Here is a 17,711-nt window from a genome sequence, read left to right on the forward strand (position 1 = left end):
ATGAAAATCATCTGTTATTCTCAGTGTAATTAAATTTGCACATTTTGCAAGAAAATCAGATTTTATTTTTTTCTTCTTTAGTCTTCAAATACGAGCGTAACCGTTTCGGCAAAAAGACGGCTGCTCTATAGCACACACGTACTACGCACAAAACCACACGAGAATCTAACCGCTGTTCTCAAAGAGCAATTCTCGAGCGAGCCGGCTTACACTAATGATGACGAAATGAAATAAAAAAAAAAAAAAAAAAAAAAGCAAAGCAAAAAAAAAACAAAAAAAAAATGTGTTCTTTCCATTTTGCAAGGTTTACAGATGCCTAAAATATGTAATAATTAATTAACAGGTGTAATAGCAGACGCAGAGAAAGAGAAGGGGAAGTTAGCGAAGGAAGGGTGGTCGGTGGTTTATGATGATGATGATGATGATGATGATGCGCGGGACAATAAAGAGGCAAGAGGTGCTGTAGTTCAAAGTTTCGTTAGGGATCAGTTCGTCTTTGACAAAAAGCCTAAGGACGAGTCCGACGAAAAGATAGTTATCGATCGGTCGCCGGTCGTCGAGCCGACGATAGTTAAGCAACGTTTCGTTCGCGATGGGAAGGGTGATTCGAGCGTTACGATCGTTGCGTCGAAAACTGTGGTCTCAACGACCGGCGGCAAGGATCAGCCGCCGGTGATCACTCAGACTATCACGGTTCGAAAGGTAGACGACGCGGTGGTACCAGCCGCAGACACGGTGGCAATCGCCAACGGGAAACAGAGCGTTGCCGTGAGCAAGAAGGAACTGCTGTCGAAAGAAGGTAAGGAAATCGACGAGAAACAAACCACTCCGGTGAAGAGTGGCACGAAAGTTACGGAAGAGACAGTTGCCAAGACCAACATTCCAAAGGAAACGAAACCGAGCGCGACCGACAAGCAAGTGTCCGCTTACGAGAGCGTTTACAGCGTTCGGTATCCGTCGGCGCAGGAGGAGAAGCAAGAAGATGAGTCGAAGAAGTCGAAGGAGAAGGGAGGCATACTCTCGGGTATTTTCAAGGGATCGAAATTGAAGAAGAGCAGGTCGAAAGGGTCGAAAGACACGTCGTTCGACAGTGGCGACGAGGAGGCAAAAGTAGCAGAGCAACACCAGACGCAACCTGGTGAAACGAGCGCGACACCGGACGTGAAATTGGTCACCGAGCAATTTTTAGAGGACTCGAGACGAGTTCACGTGCCTGTTATCGCGGTGTCTTCGACCAAAACCGACGAGACGAAGGAAACGAAAGACCACGAGCCACGAGCGACAGCTTCCGAGGAAACGGACGATCGTGCTGCAACTGTGGCAGCGAGTGATGCAGGCGATCAAGAGAAAGAGAAGGGCGGTGGTTTCTTCGGTATGTTCAAGAGTCCCAAGTCGAAGGAAAAGAAGCTGAAGAAGGGTAAGGAAACGTCTTTGGACAGCGGCGACGAGGAGCTACGAATCGCCACGGAGAAATTCTTGGACGACACGCGGAAAGTTGCCGAAGCTACGGTCGTTCCCTCGGCTCCTGAGATCATCGACTCCGCGAACTTGCACACGTTCACCTCGCCGGTTCGTTACGACGAGGACACGCCCAAGGACAAGATAAACGGCCACTCGTACGACATCTCGGAGATGCAGAAGAAACTAGAAGCGGACAGAGGCGCTCCTCACAGAGAAATGAACGGGAGATCGGAGGTGAAGAAGCAGAAGGAGCGAAGCGTGGAAAGACACACCGGCGCAAAGTCCGAGTCGCCGGATAAACAAGTGGTGGATGGCAAGAAGGAAGCGGAGAGGGAAGACAAGGACAAGAGCGGTGGATTCTTGAGCATGTTCAAGAGCCCGAAGCTGAAGAGCAAGAAGAGAAGTTCGTCCAAGGAGAAGAGCTCGTCCAAAGAGACGTCGTTCGACAGCGGAGACGAGGAAGCGCGACAGTTAACAGCTACGTTCTTGGACGACACGAAGAGAGTCGCCGACAGTTTGCACCACGAAGACTCGAAGCCCGTCGCTGAGAAACTGACAACCGACGTAGTTCCTGATCAGAACATCGCGTCGGAACACGCGGACAAAGAGGAGAGGAGCGGCATCTTCAGCAAATTCCGAAGTCCCAAGTTGACGAGAGCGTCGCGAAGCAGGTCTCGAGAGAAGAGCACACCGCCGCAGGAGCCGGTGACAAGTCCGGACATCGCGATCCGAGAAGCAACGGAGAAATTTTTGGACGACTCGAGGAACCTCGCGAGTTTGACGTTCGACGTACCGGACGAGGCGAAGAAGTCGAAGGAACTCGACGACGTCGATGGCGCGGAAGCAGCGAGGGACAAGGCTGCGAGAGAGGCTAAGAAAGCCAAGGAGAAGACCGGTGGTTTCCTCTCTGGATTGTTCAAGGGGGCGAAACACGCTGCGGACGAAGCTTCCGAGGAGGCGAAGGATATTCTCGACGAAACGAAGAAACAGGTGGGCGAAGCAGCGGAAGGAAGACTGAAAGACCTCGACGCAGCGAAAGACAAAGTAGCCTCGGAGGCAAAGGAGGAAAAGGACAAGATCAAAACTGTCGTTAAAGATACCAAGGATGCTGTTGGCGAAAAGGCGTCGGAGGCTGCGCAGAAAGTGTCGGACGTCGGCAAAGCTGTTGTCGAGAAAGTAGACTCATCCGTGCAGGATGTGGCTGACAGCGTGAAAACTGCGAAGGACAAAACAGCTGCGAGGGCGAAAGATGCTAGAGACGCGGTTGTAGCTGGTGCTAGAGAAACGAAAGACAAGGTGAGCGAAAAGGCAGCCGAGGGAGCGAAGAAAGCAACAGACACGGATAGAGCGATCTCTGAGAAGGTGGTCGAGGCTGCGAAGGACGTCGAAGCGAAAGTAGCTGACGGCGCGAAAGCGACGAAAGATAAAGTCGCCAAAGAGATCAGGGAGGACGCTGAAACAGCGAAACAGAAGGTATCGTCTGGAGTAGACACGGTGGTAGATGGCGCAGCAGCCGCGAAGGACAAGGCTGCGAGAGAAGCTAAGAAAGCCAAGGAGAAGACCGGTGGTTTCCTCTCGGGATTCTTCAGAAGCGCGAAACACGCGGCGGACGAGGTGTCGGATGAAGTGAAAGACTTTGTCGACGAAACGAAGAAGGAGGCTGCGGAGGAGGAAGCTCGTGCTCGCGAGGCAGTAGCGGAAAAGTTGAAGGATGTCGACACGGCGAAGGACAAGATAACATCCACCGTGAAAGATGCCAAAGACACGGTAGGTGAGAAGGTATCGGAGGCTGCGCAGAAAGTGCCGGACGCTGGCAAAGCTGTTGGCGAGAAGGTAGCTGACGGAGTGAAGCGTGCCGAAGAAAAACTAGACGATGGTGTGGCAACAGCGAGGGAGAAAGTTGCGGATGGTGCGCGGAAGATGAAAGACACGGGCAAGGCTGTTGGCGATAAAATTGCCGAGGAAGCTGAAGCAACGAGAGATCACGTGGCTAAGGAGATCAAGGAAGACGCCGAGGCGGCGAAGCGCAAGATAACATCCGGAGTAGACACGGTAGCGGATAGCGCAGTGGCAGCGAAAGACACGACTGCCCGAGAAGCGAAGAAAGTCAAGGAGAAAACTGGCGGTTTCCTCTCTGGCTTGTTCAAAGGTGCGAAACAAGCAGCGGACGAGATTTCGGACGACGTGAAAGACTTTGTCGAGGAAACAAAGAGGGAAGCTTCCGAGGAGAAAGCTCGTGCGCACGAGGCAATGGAGAGGAAGCTCGAAGACGTAACTGGAGCCAAGGACAGAGCAGTTGCTGACGTCAAGGAGGCAAAGGACAAGGCTGCAGTTGCTGCCAAGGATACGAAAGATCAAATCAAAGGCGCTGCGATTGACACCAAGGACAAGATCAGTGAAAAAGTGTCCGGTCTGGGTGAAAAGGTAGCAGACGAAGTTGAGGAAATTGGCAAATCTGCCGACGCCGCTGCTCGACGAGTTGCCGAAAGCACGAGAACAGCTAAAGACAAGATACTGACGGACGCGAAAGATGTCGGAGACAAAGCTGCGACTGCGGTGAAGGACACCAAGGATAAAGTCAGCGAAGCTGGGCAGAAAGTGTCAGACGTTGGTAAAACGGCCGGAGAAAAAGTCGCAGACAGCGTGGGAAAGATTCGAGAGAAAACGGAGGCAGTTGCTCGCGAAGTAGCCGAGGATACGAAGGCGGCGAAGGACAAAGTAGCGAAGGAGATCCAAGATGACGTTGACGCTGCTAAAGAGAAAGTTTCGTCGGGCGTGGGTGCAGTCGCGGATGGCGCAGCCACGGCGAAAGAGAAAGCAACGAAGGAAGCGAAGAGAGCCAAGGAGAAGACCGGTGGTTTTCTATCGGGACTGTTCAAGGGCGCCAAGCACGCTGCCGACGAAGTCTCCGATGATGTCAAGGACTTCCTCGAGGAAACGAAGAGAGAAGCGTCGGAGGAGAAGGACCGTTTGCGCGACACAGCTGAAGCAAAGTTGAAGGACGTGGAAGCAGCGAGAGACAGAGCAGCTGGGGACTTGAAAGAGGCGAAGGACAAGGTTGCAGCTTCAGCGAAGGATACCAAAGACACGGTGTTTGCCAAAGTGTCGGACGCGGGCAAAGCTGTTGGCGACGGAGTGAAACGAGCCGCGGAGGAAAGCGAATCCGTGGCTCGAGGAGTGGTCGACGGTGCAAAGGAGGCGAAGGATAAAGCGGCCGCAGATTTGAAGGATGCCAAGGACAAAGTTGTCGCTACTGCCAAAGATACCAAGGAGAAGGTGAGCGATAAGGTGACCGAAGGTGCACAGAAGTTAACCGATGCTGGTAAAGCTGTTGGCGACAAAGTGGTCGACGGAGTGAAAGACGCTGAAGCGAAAGTGGCTGACGGTGCAAAGGTAGCGAGAAAAGAGATCAAGGAAGACGTGGACGCGGCGAAGCAAAAGATCTCGTCTGGTGCAGAGGCAGTCGCAGATGGCGCCGCGGCTACCAAGGACAAGGCCAGCAAGGAGGCAAAGAAGGCGAAGGAGAAGGCAGGTGGTTTCCTCTCGGGGCTCTTCAAGAGTGCGAAACACGCGGCAGACGAGGTCTCCGACGACGTCAAGGACTTTGTCGACGAAACAAAGAAGGAAGCTGCCGGGGAGGAAGCTCGTGCGCGCGACGCAGTGGCGGGGAAGTTGAGAGACGTGGATGCAGCGAAAGACAAGGCAGTCGCGGATGCGAAAGGCGCAAAGACGAAGGTTACAACTGCTGTGAAAGAGGCGAAGGATGCGGTTAGCGAGAAAGTGTCCGACGCTGGGAAGGCTGTTGGCGACAAAATAGCTGATGGAGCGCAGAAGATGTCCGAGGCTGGAACACTTGTTACCGATACGGTAGTGGACGGTATTAAACAGACCGAGCACAAGGTAGAATCCACTGCAAAAGATGCTGCTGATGCTTTGAAAGCGACCAAGGACAAGGTAGTTACCGACACCGTGGAAGCTAAAGACAAGATCGTAGACACTGCTAAAGACGCGAGAGACAAGCTTGGCGAAAAGGTAACCGAAACTGCTCGACAGGTATCTGATACCGGTAAGATCATGGGAGAGAAAGTGACAGATGCTGCGAAGAAAACTGAAGACACTGTCCACGATGCAGCAGCCGGCGTCAAAGCAGCAAAGGACAAAGTGATTAAAGAAATTAAAGAAGATACCGAAGCAGCGAAGCAGAGAATAAGCTCTGGAATAGATTCGGCGGTGGACGGTGCAGCGGCAGCGAAAGACAAGGCCGCGAAAGAAGCGAAGAGAGTGAAGGAGAAAGGCGGCGGTTTCCTCTCTGGGTTGTTCAAAGGTGCAAAACACACCGCGGACGAAGTCTCGGGAGACGTTAAGGAGTTCCTCGAGGAAGCAAAGAGAGAGTCCTCCGAAGAGAAAGCTCTTGCGCACGAAGCAATGGAGAGGAAGTTGGAAGAAGTGGCCGAAGCGACAGACAGGGCAGCTGCGGGAATTAAAGACGAAGCGGGTAAGATCGCGACCTCTGTCAAAGCCACGAAGGATAAGGTTGAAACGAAAGTGTCGGACGCTGGGAAAGCTGTTGGCGAGAAGGTAGAAGATGGATTGAGATATACTGGAGAAAAAGTGGAATCCGCGGCTCGAGATGTGACCGATAGCGCAAAGGCGGCAAAGGACAAAGTGGCTACCGACGTGAAAGAGGTGAAGGATAAAACTGTGGAAGCCGCGAAGGACGCCAAGGACAAAGTAGCGGACGGCTCGCAGAAACTGATTGACGCTGGTAAGAGGGTGGAAGAAAAGATAGCGAGCGGCGTGAGAACAGTCGGCGATAAAGCAAAAGCTTCTGCTCACGAGGCAGCCGAAGGTGCGAAATCGGCGAGGGACAAACTGGAGAAAGAAATTAAAGAGGACAGCGCCGCGGCGAAGCGAAAGATCTCGTCGGGTGTGGACGCGGTTGCTGATGGCGCAGACGCGGCTAAAGAGAAGGTTACGAAGGAAGCGAAGAAGGCCAAAGAAAAAGGCGGAGGTTTTCTGTCGGGTCTCTTCAAAGGGGCGAAACACGCAGCCGAGGAGGTCTCCGAGGACGCGAAGGACCTCTTGGACGAGGCAAAGAAGGAAGCAGCTGATGAAGAGACGTGTGCTCGCGCTTCTGTGGAGAGAACTTTGCACGACGTTGACGCCGCAAAGGATAAAGTTGCTGCAGAGGTTAAAGAGGCAAGGGACAAGGTGGCAACCGCTGTGAAAGACACCAAGGACAAGGTTGGTGAGAAGGTGTCCGATGGCGTGAAGACGGCAAAGGACGTTGGCAAAACTGCGGGCGATAAGGTGGTGGACAGTACAAAACAGGCAGAAGCTGCTGCTCGAGAGATAGCCGATGGTACGAAAGTGTCGAAAGACGCGTTAATCGCAGGTATTAAAGACACCGCAGACGCGTTATCGACTGCAGCGAAGGACACGAAAGATAAAGTCAAAGACAAAACGTTAGACGCTGGAGAAAAGATATCGGACGCCAGCAGAGCTGTGACAGACAGCGCGGAGAAAGCGAAAAGCAAAACGGAAGCAGCTGCTCGTGGACTCGTGGAAGATGCGAAAGCAGCAAAGGACAAAACAGCGAGGGAGATAAAAGACGACGCCGAGGCCGTGAAACAAACGATTTCTTCTGGAATAGATGCTGCGGTGGACGGTGCAGCGTCTGCCAAGGACAGAGCTGCTAAAGAAGCTAAGAAAGCCAAGGAGAAGGGTGGTGGTTTCCTCTCGGGGTTGTTCAAAGGTGCGAAACACGCGGCCGACGAAGTATCCGACGACGTCAGAGAATTTCTCGACGAAACCAAGAGGGAAGCGTCGGAGGAGGCAGCTCGCTTGCACGATGCAGCGGATGCAAAGTTAAAGGATGTCAAAGCAGCGAAAGATAAAGCAGCCGCGGATGTCAGAGATGCAAAGGACCAGGTTGCGACTGCAGCGAAGGACGCGAAGGACACGATCGGTGCAAAGATGTCCACTGTTGGCGACGAAGCGAAACACGCGGTGGAAAGAGTAGACACCAAGATTCAACAACTAGCCGACGAAGCGAGATCGGCGAAAGATAAAAAAGTCGCTGATGTTAAAGACGCCAAAGAAAAGGCGGCGACAGCTGCCAGAGACACGGTGGACAAGATTAGCGAAAAAGTGGCCGATGGCAAGCAGAAGGTAACAGACGCTGGTAAAACAGTGGGAGAAAACGTGGCGGATAGTGTGAAAAAGGCGGGAGACAAGGTGGAAGCAGTCGCAGAGGACGTGGCCGGTGGCCTGGCGGCAGCAAAAGACAAAGCGGCCACGGAAATTAAGAAGGATGCTGAAGCTGTGAAGCAGAAAGTTTCTTCGGGCGTGGACACAGCTGCGGACGCTGCAGCGTCGGCCAAGGACAAAGCTGCAAAGGAAGCGAAGAGAGCAAAGGAGAAGACCGGCGGCTTCTTTTCTGGATTGTTCAAGAGCGCGAAACACGCGGCCGACGAAGTTTCCGAGGAAGTGAAAGACTTTGTCGACGAAACGAAGAAGGAGGCTGCCGAGGAGGAAGCCCGTGCTCGCGAGGCAGCGGCGGGGAAGCTCAAGGATCTCGACTCGGCGAGAGAAAAAGCAGCTGCTGGCGTGAAAGATGCGAGAGACAAGGTTGTAGGCGCTGCGGTGGACGCCCAGGACAAAGTCAGCGAGAAAGTGTCCGACACTGTGCAAAAGGTGTCCGATGCCGGTAAAACGTTAGGCGAGAAGGTCTCGCACGGAGCGAAGGAGGTCGAAGCGAAAGCGGAGACAGCGGTTGAAGATCTGGTTATCGGTGCAAAAACAGCAAAGAACAAAATAACGACAGACGCGAAAGACGTCAAAGACAAGGCTGCGTCTGCCGCGAAGGACGCCAGGGACAAACTCAGCGAGACTGTGTCCGAGAGTGCGCAGAAAGTATCGGACACTGGTAAAGCAGTCGGGAAGAAGGTTGCGGAAGGTGCGAAGAAGATCGAGGAAAAAGCGGACAAAACTGCCCGCGACGTATCCAGCGGCGCCAAAGCAACGAAAGAGGCGGTGGTCAAGGAAATAAAAGACGACACCGAAGCGATAAAGCAGAAAGTGTCGGGAGCCGTGGATACAGCGGCCGATACCGCGGCATCTGCCAAGGACAAAGCTGCCAAGGAAGCTAAAAAGGCTAAGGAGAAGACTGGCGGTTTCCTCTCTGGATTGTTCAAGGGTGCAAAGCACTCGGTCGATGAAGTCTCGGACGATGTGAAAGATTTCCTCGACCAAACGAAGAGGGAGGCTTCCGAGGAAAGAGCTCGCGCGCAAGAAGCGGTAGAAAAGAAACTCGAAGACGTGGCTGTGGCGAAAGACAAAGCAATTGCTGACGTAAAGGATACGGCAGACAAAGCTGCGACTGCTGCGAAGGATACCAAGGACAGAGTGTTTGCCAAAGTGTCAGACACCACGCAACAGATGTCGGATGCCGGGAAAGCTGCCGGTGAAACAGTGATCGACGGTGTGAGAAAAGTCGAAGAACAGGTGGATGCTAAAGTTCGCGACGTGGCTGACAGCGCGAAAGCAACGAAGGACAAGATTAGCGAGAAAGTGAGCGAAGGCGCGCAAAAGGTATCAGAAGCGGGAAAAACAGTGGGAGAGAAAGTGGCGGATGGGATGAAGAAGGTTGAAGACCAGACAGAAGCAATAGCGCGCGATATAGCTGATGGCGCGAAATCGGCAAAGGATAAGGTGGCAACAGAAGCGAAGAAGGACGCGGAAGCTGTAAAGCAGAAAGTTTCCTCGGGGATAGACACGGCTGCGGACACCGCAGCGGCAGCAAAGGACAAGGCTGCGAAAGAAGCCAAGAAAGCCAAGGAAAAGACCGGTGGTTTTCTGTCCGGTTTGTTCAAAGGTGTGAAACACGCCGCGGATGATATGTCGGAAGACGTGAGGGAATTCGTGGACGAAACGAAGAAGGAAGCTGCCGAGGAGGAAGCCCGTGCACGTGAGTTAGTGGCAGAAAAGTTGAAGGACGTCGACGCAGCGAAAGACAAAGGAGTCGCAGCTGTGAGAGATGCAAAGGACAAAGTCGACGACAAAGTTAGCGAGGCTGTGCAGAAGGTATCCGATGGTGGTAAAGCCGTTGGCGAGAAAGTAGCGGAGAGCGTAAAACAGATTGGAACGGCTGCAGATGCCACTGTTGACCGAGTAGCGGACGATGCAAAAGCAGCGAAAGACAAAGTGGCGGCTGACGTGAAGGATATTAAAGACAAAACTGCTGCGACCGCAAAGGACGCCAAGGAAAAAATTGCTGAGAAGTTGGTTGAGGGCGTTGAAAAGGTGTCGGACGCTGGTAAAACCGTCGCAGATGGGGCAGAAACAGCCAAGGGTAAAGTTGAGGCGGTTGCTCGCGGGATAGCGACTGAGACGAAACAGGTAAAAGATAAAATATCTAAAGAAATCGAGGACGACGCGGAAGCTGTAAAGCAGAAAGTAACAGGGGCGGTAGACGCGGTGGCAGACACCGCTGTGTCTGCCAAGGACAAAGCTAGCAAAGAGGCTAAGAAAGCCAAGGAGAAGGGCAGTGGTTTCCTTTCTGGATTGTTTAAGGGTGCGAAACACGCTGCTGACGAAGTTTCAGACGACGTCAGAGAATTTCTCGAGGAAACTAAACGAGAAGCGTCTGAAGAGAAAGATCGTCTGCACGACGCAGCGGACGCAAAGTTGAAGGATATCGAAGCAGCGAGAGACAAAGCTGCCACAGAGGTTAAAAACGCGAAGCAGAAAGTGGTAGACGCTAAAGACAAAGTCGCTGAAAAAATATCTGAAAGCGTGGAGAAGGTATCGGACGTTGGCGACAAAATCGTCGATGGTGTAAAACACGCCGAAGCGAAAACAGAAGCGACAGCTCGTGAAATATCTGACGGAGCGAAATCCGTGAAAGACAAGGTGGTTTCGGATGTGAAGGGAGCTAAGGATACGGTAGCATCGACCGCAAAGGACGCGAAAGATAAAATTACAGAGAAAGCGTCGCAAGGCGCGCAGAAAGTGTCAGATACCACCAAAACCATCGGGGAGAAAGTCACCGAAGGATTGAAAACAGTCGAAGATAAAACAGCGACCGTTGCTCACGGTATCGCTGACGGCGCGAAAGCAGCAAAGGACAAAGCTGCTAAAGAAATTAAAGAGGACGTTGAAGCAGCGAGGCAAAAGATATCGTCTGGCGTAGACGCAGTGGCAGATGGCGCGGAGGCAGCAAAGGACAAGGCTGCGAAAGAAGCTAAGAAAGCGAAAGAAAAGACCGGCGGTTTCCTTTCTGGTTTGTTCAAGGGTGCGAAACACGCTGCTGACGAAGTTTCAGACGACGTCAGAGAATTTCTCGAGGAAACTAAACGAGAAGCGTCTGAAGAGAAAGATCGTCTGCACGACGCAGCGGACGCAAAGTTGAAGGATATCGAAGCAGCGAAGGACAAAGCTACCACAGAGGTTAAAGACGCGAAGCAGAAAGTGGTAGACGCTAAAGACAAAGTCGCTGAAAAAATGTCTGAAAGCGTGGAGAAGGTATCGGACGTTGGCGCAGCAGTTGGGGACAAAATCGTCGACGGTGTAAAACACGCCGAAGCGAAGACAGAAGCGGCAGCTCGAGAAATATCTGACGGAGCGAAATCCGTGAAAGACAAGGTGGTTTCGGATGTGAAGGGAGCCAAGGATACGGTAGCATCGACCGCAAAGGACGCGAAAGATAAAATTACAGAGAAAGCGTCGCAAGGCGCGCAGAAAGTGTCAGATACCACCAAGACCATTGGGGAGAAAGTCACCGAAGGATTGAAAACAGTCGAAAATAAAACAGCGACCGTTGCTCACGGTATCGCTGACGGCGCGAAGGCAGCAAAGGACAAAGCTGCTAAAGAAATTAAAGAGGACGCTGAAGCAGCGAAGCAAAAGATATCGTCTGGCGTAGACGCAGTGGCAGATGGCGCAGAGGCAGCAAAGGACAAGGCTGCGAAAGAAGCTAAAAAAGCGAAAGAGAAGACCGGCGGTTTCCTTTCTGGTTTGTTCAAGGGTGTGAAACACGCCGCGGATGAAATGACCGAGGACGTGAAGGAATTTGTGGACGAGACGAAGAGAGAAGCTGTCAAGGAAGAAGCTCGCGTTCGCGAAGCAGTAGTGGGAAAATTAAAAGACGTCGACGCAGGGAGAGAGAAGGCGGTCGCAGGTGTGAGAGACGCCAAGGACAAAGTTGCCACTGCTGCAAAGGACACCAAGGACGCGGTCGTTGCCAAAGTATCCGACGCCGCGCAGGAAGTGTCGGACGCGAGTAAAACTGTCGGTGAAAAGGTGGAGGACGAGGTGAGACGAGCCGAGAGAGAAGGCGAGTCTGCAGCTCGAGGACTCGTGGATGGTGCAAAGGAGATAAGGGACAAAGCAGCAGCGGATGCAAAAGATGCCAGAGACAAAACTGCTGCAATTGCAAAGGACGCTAAAGGCAAAATCTCTGAGAAGGTGGCTGACGCTGGTAAAGTTGTTGGAGACACAGTCGCGGACGGAGCAGAGAAAGTCGAGGCAACCGCTCACGCAATAGCGACCGAGGCGAAACAAACGAAAGACAAGGTATCGAAAGAAATTCGGGACGACGCCGAGGCGGCGAAGCGGAAAGTTTCGTCGGGAGCAGCCGCTGTTGTGGACGGTGCTGCTGCAGCGAAAGACAAGGCAGCGAAAGAGGCTAAGAAAGCCAAGGAGAAGGGTAGCGGTTTCCTCACGGGGCTGTTCAAGGGTGCAAAGCAGGCAGCCGATGACGTTACGGGAGACGTCAAGGACTTCCTCGAGGAGGCAAAGAGGGAAGCTTCCGAAGAGAAAGCTCGCGCGCACGAATCAATGGAGAGAAAAATCGAGGACGTGGCTGCAGCGAAAGACAAGGCGGCTGCAGGAATAAAGGACACGAAGGACAAGATAACGAGCGCCGTGAAGGATGCTAAAGTCGCAGCAGGTGAAAAGATGTCTGAAACTGCGCAGAAAGTATCCGATGCCGGTGAAAGAGTAGCTGACGGTGTGAGAAATGTTGACAAACAGGTGGATACTGAAATTCACGACGTAGTTGACAGCGCGAAAGCAGCGAAGGACAAGTTGGTGGCCGATGCGAAAGACGCAAAGGAGAGGATCGGCGAGAAAGTGAGCGAAGGCGCGCAAAAGATGTCAGAAACTGGTAAAACAGTAGGAGAGAAAGTAGCGGATGGGGTGAAAAAGGTTGAAGACGAGGCGAAATCGGCAAAGGGCAAGGTGACAACAGAAGCGGAAGCTGCGAAGCGGAAAGTTTCCTCGGGAGTTGACGCGGCTGCGGAGACCGCAGCGGCAGCAAAGGACAAGGCTGCGAAAGAAGCCAAGAAAACCAAGGAAAAGGCCGGTGGTTTCCTGTCGGGATTGATCAAAACTGTGAAACAGACGGCGGACGAAGTTTCGGACGAGGTGAAAGAATTCGTCGACGAGACAAAGAAGGAAGCTGCCGAAGAGGAAGCTCGTGCTCGCGAAGGAATTGGCAGTAAGGCGAGAGAGATGGACGCGGCGAAGGAACGAGCCGTTGCCGGCGTGGAAGCTGCCAAGGACAAAGTTGTCGCTGATGTAAAAGTTACCGGGGAGAAAATTTCATCTGCCGTAAAAGATACGAAGGACAAGATCGATGAAAGAGTGTCAGAAGCTGGTAAAGCCGTGGACGATAAAATTACCGACGCGGTGAAGAAAACGGATGCAAAAGCAGAGACGGCTGCTCAGAGCGTTGCTGACGAAGCAAAGGCAACAAAGGACAAATTGAAAAAGGAGATTAAAGAAGACGCGTCTGCTGCGAAGCAAACGATCTCGTCCGGAGTGGATATGATCGTGGATGGCGCAGAAGCGGCGAAGGACAGGGCATCGAAGGAGGGTAAAAGAGCCAAGGAGAAGGGCGGCGGTTTCCTTTCCGGCTTGATCAAAAGCGCGAAACACGCGGCGGATGAGATATCCGGCGACGTGAAGGAGTTTGTCGACGAGACGAAGAAGGAAGCCGTGGAGGAGGAGAAGAAGGAGGCTCGTGCCCGAGAGGTAGCGTCTGAAAAATTGAAAGATCTCGACACGGCTGTTGCGAAAGCCGCCAAGGACAAGGTTAAAACCGGCGCGAAAGAAGTTGAAACGACAGTCGGCTCGAAGGTGTCCGAAGGTGTGCAGAAAGTATCGGATGCCGGAAAGTCTGTCAGAGAGAAACTGTCGAGTCAGACGGAGCAGAGATTCGTGATAGACAGCAGCGAGCCGAAAAGCAGCGTAGCTGCGTTTCTGGAAGAGATTAGACGAGACGCAGTGTGGGACAAAGTACCGCTGCAAGACGAGGCCGACGTTCACTCGTACGAAAACGTGGACACGATGTACGTGAGGCAGGGGAAGCCCGAGCCGAAAGCTGCGAAACGCGGGAAAGACGTGAGGTTCGCGACGGAAACGGTTACCTCGTCGGTTCTCGATGTACACGATCCGCTGTTCGGCTTAGGCGCCGAGGCGCAGATCAGACTGTCGGACGTGAGCGGCGGTAACGTGATGCCTGATCGCGATGCCGGCGAATCGACAACCGAGAAAGTATCGTCCCGCATTCCACAGCGAGTTAGTAGTTCGTCGAAAGATCGGTTAGTTAGCTCTAGCGGTTGGTCGGACAGTACGGTTAAGATAGGGGACGTGTTTAGCGAAGTAGAGCACCTCGAGCCTCAGACACGACAGACCGTCACCACAGTCGTAAGAAAGTCTGTGCGGACGGCAGCGACCCCACCACCCAGTCCCGCCGAGTACACTGACAGTAGAATCGAAGGTATCTTGCAATAATTGCGTTATAAATATATTACATACCAGCTGTGTGTAACATGATTAATTAAGTTGACGCTTTTCTATAACTTATGTTTTGGTAGCCATACCAAAATGGCCGAATGACCATTGGCCATTTGCACTCTGTCTCATTCATAATTGAACTCTAACACTCTTCCGATCTCTCTCAGTCACTTATAGCGTACTAATGTTTGGACTTTAGCGATCTTGCGCGAGGCAAGAACGTCGAACGTACTATAAAGTGGAGAATTTGCAATGGCAAATTATCGCAAAATTGAGAGAATAGTGTCCAGATCGCCAGTGTTACGGGCGATGATTAGTTAACTCGTTCGACGCGACCGCACACTTTATAGTATGTATGCCGTATCTAAACGAAAAAGAAATTCGAAACACGTGATCGACCGTAGCAAAAAGACATATGTGAAACAATATGTTTTTTTTTTTTTACGTTATTTCTATTTATTTGCTGTTATTATTTTCAGTTTTGTGCGTTTTTAACTTTTCTTAACATTTCTTTGATGCATGTTTCCAGGTTTTTTACGCTACTTTTTCTTCTTTTTTAACATTCACAATAATACCTGCCCAAACGATTTTATTATCCGTCGATAATGAGATTACCGGTCCGAAGCAAGAGAGAAAAAAAAGAAAAAAAAAAGAAAAAGAAATTACCTCACTTCTGTTCATTTCTTGATTATTATAGCATAACGTAATAGACGTCATACTTTGTATATTTATGATATAGTAATGTATCTCATTGAATTAACAGGAGACCACAACTAGCGAAGCATGAACCGAGGTATGCCATGCAGGGAAAAACCATCATTTCATCTAATCTTTGTCAAATCATTTGCTTTCAATGTTTAACCCGTCATTTCTCGTGTCTTCTCACGTCGAGTTCAACTGCTTTTCCAGATGTTACCGAGGAGGCGGCGAGACGGGCGCAGAGCCTGGCCGATCAGGCGCAATCGGCGACGAAATCAGGTAACGTATGGCCAAACGAAAGTATGAATAATTTCACGAACACAGATCGCAGGCCCAAGATCAATAAACGTTAGCAGATTTTTTCTATTTTTTGGTGCCCTCGTTTATATTTAGCTTTATCTTACATAGTTAGCACCTGCCGACGCTTTCACACTAATAACTGTGCGCACGTTTCTTACTAAATAGATACCTCTTTGCCTCATAAATAGAGAGTGAAAATCGTCGAGTTAAAAAAAGAAAAAAAAAAAATGGTAAAAATTCTCGTTGTTCTTGTACAGTTTTAACAATTTTCGATACTTGGGACGCCTCCGATCTACCTCTTTTCTTTCTGTATTAGTACTGTCGAAGAAATAAACGTATAGCTGCGACAACTACGTAGACATAGAGGATTTTTCTTTTATTTTACTTGTAGCTGGTAAGTGAAGTATACCACCGGTCGTTTCGCACCAACGTTTCAATTTTTTCTTCACTGCTACAGGAAACAGTCGCTTTCGATTCGAGTTTGCGAGAAGTTCACGCTTCTTTAAACTTAAACGTCCTGCCACGAAAAGAAAAAGAGAAAAAAAGAAAAAAAAAGAAGAAGAAGAAGAAAAAAAGTAAACTAGTTCGTTTAGATAGAACGAAACTTGGATCATTTTGAAACGCGCGCGTTTGCAGGGTACGTTTTAGTAAGATTCAGGCGCCACGACTAGACACCATTCAATGAGTGTTATTTTTCTTTTTTTTCTAAACATACTAATCCTGTTGCAGTATTGATACTAACTAAAATAACAAACTTATATATATATATATATATATATTATATATATATATGTAGATGTGTGCTGCACACACACACACACACACACAGGCATATGATAACGCGATGATATGCATGCGTGTGTGAGCACACGAGTTCCGTGTGTATGCGCATACACACACAGGTACGTTTCTTTATTTTTTTTTTTTTTTTTTTCTTCTGATTGTGAGAACACGCTGATATCTTTTCAGTCCGAGCTGTCGCGCAGCTGGGCTAGACTTGAAAATTCTTAGTGTGTATCAATGTGCTTTATGTCCTTGTTCCTGTTCTTGTCCATGTCCTTTTGGATGGGTCAGGGCATGATTCGGCTGAGATTGATGGGACTGTAGAGAGGCATGCTACTTCTGCTCCAACAAAGCAACCTGTTCCCGCCCCGCGACACTCTACCAGGTCGTCCGTCAAAACAGACTTTCATCTAGACTTCGGCGATACCACCTCGTGCACGCAAGCGTACAGTCCCAAGCGTAAGACGAAAGAGCAATCGAAGCAAGAGCTTCGGCATGACCGTTCCCCGGAAACGAGCGCTGCGAAAAGTAAAATACCGGTGAAGGTAAAGAAATCCGTAGAGAACGAAACAACAACAACGACGACGACGACGACGAACGAGACCGAGCTACGTAAACCTACGAGTTTCACGTCGAACGACTCGCAGATACCAGACGTAACGACAGACATACCGTTAGCGGAACGAACCACCGACAGCGAGAAACTGCTCCAAGACCTGTCGGAGAGATCGCTCGAAATCGGCGAGAAAGAGTCGCGGCAACCGGAAGAGGACAAGGAGAAGAGCGATTATTCGGCGAAGACCGAAGAATTGTCGAACGAAACGGAAACGATCGAACCACCAACGACCACCACCGGGATCATAAAGAGAGTAGAGATTACTGCGACGACTGTCACGGTGGCGAAGGAGGACTCGTCTTCCAGACCTCGGACTAAATTCGTCACGAGTGAGAGCGAAACAACGAGCAGGGACGAAACGTCGAGGATGACGACGGTGAGAACGACGACGAAAGCTGTACGCGAGAGTACCGACACGGAACAAACCGGACGAACGATACGAACGATCACGACGACGTCGGTTAGCGGCGATTACGGAGACGTGCCGGTGCCGATTTTAAAAGGTCGCGGCGGTCTGGCAACGACGTACGACGTGGTGGCCGACCAACAATCGTCGACGAAATCGGCAAAGAACGCTGCTGGCGAGACGTCCGAGACCGCGTGGGCCCACGGCAGCGTGACGACGACGGATCGTCGTTCGTTCCAGAACGACGAGAAGTTAGTAGGGCAATGGGGGGAGGGCCAGCGCTCGCAAGACACGTCGCCCGGTTCCGGTAACGGCGACATTTACGCTAAAAACGATAGCTCACGGCACGATTTAAACAGCGACACTGAGAGTGACGGTTCACCACGATCGAGGAGAAGATCGCCGAGCAAGAGGTGTACATTGGACAGTTCCAGCGGGTCTGATGTAGCACTGCACGAAGGTGCGGAGCTGTCCCCGTTGGAGGACGACCAAGGTACCGCACTCACAGCTAACCTTCTAAGTAAGCAATGTACATATCCCGCTAACCGAGTTATAACCCCTTCAGAGACAGTCAGATCCGAGAACTTTGTGAACTTTGTGTTCGGTGTCTCTGTATGCTTTTCTTCTTTTTTTTTTTTTTTTTTT

At 51.1% G+C, this 17,711-nt stretch overlaps 1 protein-coding gene and 1 long non-coding RNA gene across 2 annotated transcripts in view; both read left to right on the plus strand.

Annotated features, from left to right (window-relative positions):
* Positions 1-336: 336 nt before the first annotated feature.
* The window catches only part of LOC122531354, a gene marked incomplete at its 5' end in the record, with an annotated part of 24,890 nt that continues 7,515 nt past the window's right edge, over positions 337-17,711 (plus strand). Inside the window, 3 exons of the mRNA XM_043659200.1 lie at positions 337-14,245; positions 15,172-15,240; positions 16,336-17,586. Coding sequence (XP_043515135.1) covers positions 337-14,245; positions 15,172-15,240; positions 16,336-17,586 — 15,229 coding nt within the window. The remainder of the gene's footprint in view (positions 14,246-15,171; positions 15,241-16,335; positions 17,587-17,711) is intronic.
* LOC122531359 lies at positions 15,247-15,784 on the plus strand. The gene is made up of 2 exons (XR_006307256.1): positions 15,247-15,491; positions 15,578-15,784. It is a non-coding gene; the product is annotated as an uncharacterized LOC122531359 (long non-coding RNA).

This window comes from Frieseomelitta varia, unplaced genomic scaffold, assembly GCF_011392965.1.
Source record: "Frieseomelitta varia isolate USP_RPSP 00005682 unplaced genomic scaffold, Fvar_1.2 scaffold_395, whole genome shotgun sequence".
NCBI classification, from domain to species: domain Eukaryota; kingdom Metazoa; phylum Arthropoda; class Insecta; order Hymenoptera; family Apidae; genus Frieseomelitta; species Frieseomelitta varia.